Here is an 8,469-nt window from a genome sequence, read left to right on the forward strand (position 1 = left end):
ACCATCACAACTAAGAGGCTGTTTACACTTGGTATTAAGATGTGTTTTCATCGATCGGATCACAAGTGGACAAGAGAGACACATCACGTTTACACCTGGTATTTAAATCCGTCTCTTTTGTCCACTTTCGACCGCTTCTTTCCTGAATACTGTGAGGGGATGGTCTGTGAGACGGTGGGGGAGTCTCTCTGCTGTCATTCAAACGCGAGCGGGAGTAATTATGAGTTCATATGGAGGCGAACTAACATTATGTTTGCTTGTTTAGCAAGTAAACATGCGGCACAGTGTTTTGCACGTGTGTATGTTAGAGCCTTCTCTGAATTTTTAGTGCAATTGATGAAATAGGATCGCTCAACTTTCACACGCTTTCAAAATGAAACTACAGAGATCAGCCACTTTAGTTTATCAATGAAAGGCTAAAAATAGCACTGTTCACCGTGTGTTTGTGCCAGAAGTCAAAACATTGTGTTTTGTACCTCAGATTAGATAAATGGTGGAGAAAAGGCGGTCGCCCACATTCAACCACATGTGTGTTTACACAAGCAAAAGCAATCCGATCGAAAGGGGTTTCGACTACCTCTGAATGTGGTTGAAAGTGGTCGAAAGTGGACGAGCTCAAAACGTTTTGAACACCGTTTATACCTGGCATTAATGTCGTCCACTTGCGATCCGATCGATGAAAACACATGTTAATACCAAGTTTAAACAGCCTCTAAGTGCTTTACCCTAACACCAACCATAACCCAATTCAACCCCAACCCTAAACCCAAGACTTAACCCTTAAACAGCCCTTTAATCTGTTAACTGGCGCTTTCCCGTGAGCGTGAAGTTTACTTTAATATTTTTTATGTAAATGTTAATATATCACAACAAACTATTTATTGTTGGAAAGGTCTAAGAATTTAGTTTTCATATTTCAAAACCTTTTAGCAATAATAATAATAATAATAATTATGAAGAAACTGTAATTTATTCATTTGTGACAAGAGTATGCAGCAAACCTCACAGCAAACCAACACAAACCTCAGTTTTTTTATAATTTGATGTATTAAAAATAATACCATATTGCATTTTTTATTTATTACAAATAAATGTAAACTGCTATAAAAATAATTATATTTTCACCTCCAGACACTTCCGTAAAAAAACATTAAAGTGTCTTCTTTAAAACAAGAGCAAAATTAGGCTGGACAAAAAAATTGCCAGAGATTATTAATTTAAAAGTGTACATCACCTTTAACACCCCCACGACTTAAAAACGTCTGTGCCAGTTAAAGACTTAAAGGAGTGTCAGAAAGTGAGGAGCGAACAAAATGACCTCTCTTTACTCTCCTTGTCCTCACTTTGATGGGTTTCCAAAAAAAAAAAAAATGGTTCTCACAAAGATAGCTGTATAGCACACACACACACACACACACACACACACACACACACGTATCAGTAATTATTATTAATGAGGCTAATTTAGTGTGAAAACAGACAGTTTGACGTTTCTTTGCTAATAATCACACGGGCTGTTCTAGGATGATGAATTTAAATCACGCTTGATAAAATACACGTCTGTGTCACAGATTAATCTCTAGTACTTTGATTAAAAGTGCACCGCTGGTTAACCTGTTTGAATAATTAACTTCTTCACTCCAATTCCTCTGTATGACTGAGAAATATATCAAGATATAAATTATTTGATATAAATATTCCCTTAATAGAGGTAATTACATCATGGAGTTGATATCTGTATTATTAATGGCACTGCATGAGGATGAGACTTTTCTGACATAATACCACAGTCAAGAGAGTTAAAAGATGATGGGAATTAAACTCTGTACGTCTGTAAAGCTGTTAATATGTAAATAATGATCATATTAGTCCTGTCAACACGTTTCAGTGTGTATGAAAATATAAGTTAATGTACATGTTATACATGTGGTACAACACTTTACTCACATATTGATTTAATGGATTTCTACATGTTTGCATTTTGTACATTGGAAATACAAACGTCTCTTTCTCTCAGGCTTACACACAACTCTCTTTTCTTTGTTTTCTCTCTCAATCTCTGTGTGATAAATGTCTGAGTCACGTGTTTAAGTCTATTCAGTGGAGCTTTGGTTTCTTTAACTCTGGACCAAATCTTTTCCCAGCAAATCAGGGCCACGGTGGAGCGCTGTAAATCACCGCGAAATAGAGTCTGGAGATTGAAGAGAGAAAGAAAGATCTGCAGACAGAGACTAATTCTGTAATTGACTCAGGAAGTTTGTGTTTCCAGCTGATAAATGTGGCGTTTTGCAGTATTTTGGTTTTTATCAGAATAAAACGTCTCGGTTACTATCGTAACCTCGGTTCCCTGAGAGAACGTGAACGAGACATTGCGTCAGTTAGCTGACGCTATGGGATTGATCCTTCAATCACGATAACCCTGAAGCCTTATTGCACAACGCCAGTGCAGTTGAAACTCGCGCTGGCCAATGACGCTCAAGACGGCAAAAGAGGGCGTGGCCTTCTCACTATAATAGCAGCCGTCCTGAGCGAATATCTTCAGTAAAAACGACTGAACGAGCGTACAGCCTACGAAGCCGTGAGCACGGCAGCTAACGCAATGTCTCGTTCACGTTCTCTCAGGGAACCGAGGTTACGATAGTAACCGAGACGTTCCCTGTCGAGAACGTTCTCTCGACATTGCGTCAGTTAGCTGACGCTATGGGAGATTGTATAGAACCGCGCCGTGCATACGGCAAGATAGGCCAAGTATAACGAAGCAAACAGCATGCAACAATCTCAATGACCAGCCGATAGCGGCATATCGCACTAATCACCAGCCAAAAACCATAACAGGGCCAGTAGCGTACTAGCGTAACACCACATTAAGCGGGTAAGAAGTAAACGCTAAAGAATTAACAACATACCTAGCGAGCGGACGGCGTCCGGCGCACAAGTTGTAGAAGTGTTTAGATCATTGGACTAGCGGCGGTGAACACAGCACTCTTGCAGTCACCTGTTGACATCCCCAAACGGCGGACGAGGTCCGGCGTTGAAGTTTGTAGAAAATAATCCACATGCAATATTCATATGACTCAGCATCCAGCGAGCGGGTGATTTCCGGCGTCCGGAATGCAAGTGATAATCCGCAAAAACCAATACATGGTGGTATTCTCGTAGTGAATAAACAGAATACTCAGCGAGCGAGCAGCGTCCGGCGCTAAGGTATTCTCAAGTTGGCGTCGCAGTAGCGCCGCCCCTTACACACGACCTGATAGAAACCATCAGGTATGTCAGGCACTGGAGGTGGAGGCATTGTTTACCGAAAGCACTCGGGAGGCCAATGAGGAGACATCCAGATTATAAAACCTAGCAAAGGTGTTCTGAGACGACCAGCCAGCAGCCAAGCATAAATCCTGAATAGATGCGCCTTTATACCAAGCCCATGACGATGCAATAGCTCTCGTAGAATGGGCTCTAATATTCAAAGGGCATCGCACTCCTTGGCTAGAGTATGCCAGTGAAATAGCATCAACCACCCAGTGCGAAAGTCTTTGCTTGGAAACTGGGCGTCCTTTGGTGCTGCCTCCAAAACAAACAAACAGCTGTTCCGCTGCCCGGAACGGTGCCGAGCGATCAATATAAGCTTTTAGCGCTCTTACCGGGCAAAGCTCCCTCTGGACGATCGCGTTAGTAGTCGCCGCGTCATCCGAGGAGAAGGCGGGGATAGAAATAACCTGCGCTCTAAATGGCGTGGATAGCGATTTAGGCACATAACCCGCTTTGGGTTTCAACGTGACATTACAGTCTCCTGGTCCAAATTGTAAGCATTCAGCGTTCACAGAGAGAGCATGCAGATCTCCTATGCGCTTAGCTGAAGCCAAAGCCAGCAGAAGCACAGTTTTTAGAGAAAGCTCCTTCAAACCTACCGTTAGAATAGGCTCAAACGGAGGAAGAGTTAGTGCTTTCAGGACCAAGGCCAGGTCCCAAGACGGTACGGTGGGAGGGCGAGAAGGTCTGAGGCGCCGTGCACCCCGTAAAAACTTCGTTATGAGCTCGTGTTTGCCCACAGAGCGCCCCCCAATATTAGCATGAAAAGCTGCGATAGCAGCAACATACACTTTAAGGGTGGAGGGCATGCTTCCCGTATCCATTCTGTGCTGTAGAAAGGATAGAATAGCTGACACGGAGCAGTTCACCGGGTCAAACTCTTTTTCTTTGCACCACGCAGCGAATACCGACCACTTAAGGGCATATAACCGTCTTGTAGCGGGGGCACGCGACTGCATCAGCGTATCGAGCACACTCTGCGGCAGCGCCGCGTCTGTCAGCGGTTCCCACACACCTTCCACGCGTGAAGTTTCCACTTCTCGGGGCTGGGGTGCCAGATTGATCCGTTCGCCTGAGAGAGCAGGTCTCGTCTCAACGGGATCGGCCATGGGGCAGTTGACAGTTCCAACAGCTCGGGAAACCACGGCTGGTTCGGCCAGTACGGGGCGATTAGTGTCACTGTTGCTTTTTCCTCTCTGATCTTGTGTAAAACTGACGGCAGCAGTTTTATGGGGGGAAACGCATATTTGCTGGCTCTCGGCCACGGCAACGACAGCGCTTCTCCGCCCAGAGGAGAGCTCGTCAACGAGAAGAACAGCGGGCAGTGTGTGTTTTCCTCGGACGCAAACAGATCCACTTCTGCTTTCCCGAACTGACTCCAGATCAGCTCGATAGATAGGGGGTTCAATCTCCATTCCCCTTGGGGAATGCCGTTCCTCGACAGCATATCCGCTCCGCAGTTCATGCTGCCCGGTACATGCGTCGCTTTTATTGAAAGGAGATGACGATCCGCCCACAACAGTATCGCTTCTGCCTGCCTGAACAGCGGCCTGGAGCGCACTCCTCCCTGGCGATTTATGTATGAAACCACCGTAGTGTTGTCCGTCCGGACAAGAACATGATGGCCCCCGATCAGCGTCGCAAAGCTCTGCAGTGCTAAAAAGACGGCTTTGAGCTCTAGACGGTTTATATGCCATAACCGCTCCGACTCCGGCCAGGAGCCCGAAGCCGGGACGCCATCGCACAGGGCTCCCCAGCCCGTTAACGACGCGTCCGTTGTGACTACTTTCCGTCTCGTAACCAGCCCGAGTGGGGCACCCCCGCTGAACAGGTTGGGATCGAACCAGGGTCTCAGCGCTCGCATACATCCGTTCGTAACTGTAATGCGCGCTCGTCCCGATATCCACGCCCTGTTGGGCACTCTGGATCGTAACCATAGTTGCAACGGGCGCATATACAGCAGACCGAGTGGGCAAACCGGTGAGGCTGCCGCCATCAAGCCTAAAAGTCTCTGAAACCGTTTCAGTGGCACAGTGCCTCCGTGGCTGAATACATTCAGAGCAGACGTCAGATCCCGTTTGCGCTCCTCTGATAAGAAAGCCTTCATTGAGACTGAGTCGAGACGCACGCCTAGAAACGCGATCTCCTGCGTTGGAGATAGAGCGCTCTTCTGCAAATTCACACGTAGACCGAGGCTGTCTAAATGCGAAAGTACTGCGTCCCTGTGGCTGATGAGCACCTCTCTGGATTGTGCTAAAATCAGCCAATCGTCCAAATAATTCAGGATGCGAATGCCGCTCGCTCTCAGCGGGGACAGCGCCGCGTCTATACATTTCGTGAATGTGCGCGGGGCGAGCGCCAGACCGAACGGGAGGACCGTGAACTGGTATGCAGCATCCTTGAATGCAAATCTCAGAAAGCGCCTGTGGTGCGGGGCGATCTGAATGTGAAAATAAGCATCCTTTAGGTCCACTGAAATAAACCAGTCCCCGGGCCGAATGTGGGCGAGGATCTGTTTCAGTGTAGTCATTTTGAAAGCACGTTTGTGTAATGCTTTGTTGATTTGTCTCAAATCCAAGATCGGTCTGAGACCGCCGTCTTTTTTCGGGACGACAAAGTACCGGCTGTAAAAACCGCTCTCTCTCTCTTGCATCGGAACTGACTCTATCGCTTGTTTGGCGAGGAGATTGCAGATTTCCTGATACAAAATCGACTCGTCCTGAGCCCGGACCGTTGACGCTATCACGCCGTTGAAACGGGGAGGTCTGCGTCGAAACTGTAGAGAATATCCTTTCTGAATAATGTTCAGCATCCATTCCGATATGTTGGGAATGGCACGCCATGCATCTAAGCGCAGTGATAGCGGTTGAATGACAGGATGACCTGACCGCTCGTTGCCGCCGAGCGTCTCGTGCGTGACGGGTAGCTCGGTTCTGGGGGGCTGCGCGTTGCTCGCCGGATCGCTGCTCGGGGGCGAGTGACCCAGCGGGACTAATGAAGACCTCTCCGCTCTGTGCAGCGTGTGTGTTACGGGCACAAGAGAGGACGGCCGGGGGGCGGCTGACGCCGCGATAGACAACGGGCTTTTGTGCGGCTCGCTGAGACCGTGCATTAACCCTTCCCGTCCCCGCTTTCTCTGCGACCCGCGCGTCGCGGGGGGGTTCGAAAGCAGGGAGGGTGCGCTGTGCGTGTCTATATGAGGGTGGGAGCTGCCCTGGGGCGAGCGACCCGAAACCAGATAAAGAGGAAAACGCTCTTTTTGTGAAAAAGTAACATTTTTTATTGCATTCAACACAAAAACATTTAAAGAGACAGTCTCTGCGTCGCCCGCAACAGCCAGGGGGACGCTTGACGAGACTTTCGTTCTCTTGACGGCGGGCTCGCCGCTCGGCGTTCTCTCTCTCACACCACTCACGTCAGGAACGCAGCTTTGCTCCGGACTGCGGTCCCCCTGGACCCGGTTTCTTGCGACGCTTCCTGGTGGATTCGTGCCAGGGGCTCTTGTGACGCACCACCGGTTCAGGTCTCACTGTCGGGGGCGTCGCCGCGGGGGGTTGCGCTGCCGGCCGGCGTGGCGCAGACTCGGAGCGGTGTCTCGGCGGCGGCGGTCCCGCCGGCGCATGAGACATAGGGCGGCGAGGAAGAAAGTGACTCATGGCTTTAGAACTCTTCACCGCCTCCGAGAATCGCTCCGTGATGGTACCCACGGCGTCACCGAACAGGCCAGATGGGGAAACGGGAGCGTTAAGCAGCGTCTTCCTGTCGGCCTCCTTGAGATCTGTGAGGTTTAACCACAGCTGGCGCTGCATCACCACCATGAAGCCCATGCTGCGTCCGATAGCCTGCGCCGACTTTTTGGTGGCTTTCAGCGCGAAGTCCGTTGCCGCCCTCAGATCCCTGAAGGTACTCAGGTCCGTGCTGCCCTCGTCCAGCGCCTTTAGAGCCCGCGCCTGGAAAATCTGGAGGACCGCCATGGTGTGTAGCGACGACAGAGCCTCCCCTGACGCGGCGTAGGCTTTATCAGCCAGGTGCGCCGTCATGCGGCACGCCTTAGAGGGTAGTGAAGCCTCACCACCCAAGGAGGAGGACGACGGGCAGAGATGGGCCGCCACGGCTTCCTCGACGGGGGGGATATGCAGGTATCCACGAGCCTCCGCCCCGTCCACTTTAGAAAACAGCTCAGACCCGCCGGCGCGAGCGCGGACGCCCTGGGGGGTCGCCCACGCTTTGGTGACCTCATCGTGCAGGTCTGGGAGGAAAGGGGCACTTTTCCTCGGAGCGGCGGCGCGGCGGCCCGAGTCAAAGTACCACGAATCGAGCTTGCTCCTTTGGGGTTCTTGCGGGGAACTCCACTCGATCTCTAAATCCTGCACGGCCTTAGAGAGAATGCGCACCAGCTCTTCGTGAAAGGAGGGGGGGTGGGCGTCAGCCTCCGACGCGGCAGGCGGAGATTGGTCCCAATCTCCGTCAGACGCCGTCAGTGACATCTCATCCTCCTCTGCGGGGACCCCAAAGGAGACAGACTCGGCAGCTCCCGGTTCAGGACGCAGGCTCTCGGCGACGAACTGAACCGGAGAGCGACGGGGAGGGGAAGCGCGGCGTTCCGGCACGCGCTCGCTCTCCGTCGGTGGCTGAGCCCCCACCAGCGGCACCTTGGCGGCAGTGGGAGGCTGCAGCGAGGAGCTTTCGAGAGCGATGTTGAGCCGAGTCCTGAGCACCCTCATTGTGAGCTCATCACAATGAGGGCACTCCGACCCAACCAACGCCGTCTCTGCGTGGAGAAGCCCCAGACGTACTATACACAGTTTGTGCGAATCGGGCGGGTCGATAGGACCTCCGCACCGTGAGCACATTCGCGACATCTGGATCGCTAAGAGGGACGTCCGTCTTATCCGCGTACTCAACAGATGTCTTCGTTGCAGGGTAAAACTTGCTCGTGAAGGAGAAAATACTGAAGATATTCGCTCAGGACGGCTGCTATTATAGTGAGAAGGCCACGCCCTCTTTTGCCGTCTTGAGCGTCATTGGCCAGCGCGAGTTTCAACTGCACTGGCGTTGTGCAATAAGGCTTCAGGGTTATCGTGATTGAAGGATCAATCCCATAGCGTCAGCTAACTGACGCAATGTCGAGAGAACGTTCTCGACAGGGAACTAAAGTTG

At 50.5% G+C, this 8,469-nt stretch overlaps 1 protein-coding gene across 1 annotated transcript; it reads right to left on the reverse strand.

The window, feature by feature from the left end:
• Positions 1–2,803: 2,803 nt before the first annotated feature.
• Positions 2,804–8,171, reverse strand: LOC141282100 (uncharacterized). The gene is made up of 2 exons (XM_073814606.1): positions 6,892–8,171; positions 2,804–6,809 (listed from the first exon to the last, which is right to left on the reverse strand). Exons 1-2 carry the CDS (start codon positions 8,169–8,171, stop codon positions 4,307–4,309), a joined length of 3,783 nt encoding a protein of 1,260 aa, XP_073670707.1. The 3' UTR covers positions 2,804–4,306.
• Positions 8,172–8,469: the final 298 nt, after the last annotated feature.

Source organism: Paramisgurnus dabryanus, chromosome 4, assembly GCF_030506205.2.
Source record: "Paramisgurnus dabryanus chromosome 4, PD_genome_1.1, whole genome shotgun sequence".
Lineage (NCBI taxonomy): Eukaryota > Metazoa > Chordata > Actinopteri > Cypriniformes > Cobitidae > Paramisgurnus > Paramisgurnus dabryanus.

Excerpts from the sequence above, each read along its gene's own strand:
- LOC141282100 (XM_073814606.1), bottom strand. The coding sequence starts at position 8,171 with ATGTCGCGAATGTGCTCACGGTGCGGAGGTCCTATCGACCCGCCCGAT. Across the intron at positions 6,810-6,891 it reads CCGCCGAGACACCGCTCCGA|AGCCCCTGGCACGAATCCAC; the intron begins GTCTGCGCCACG and ends GTGCGTCACAAG.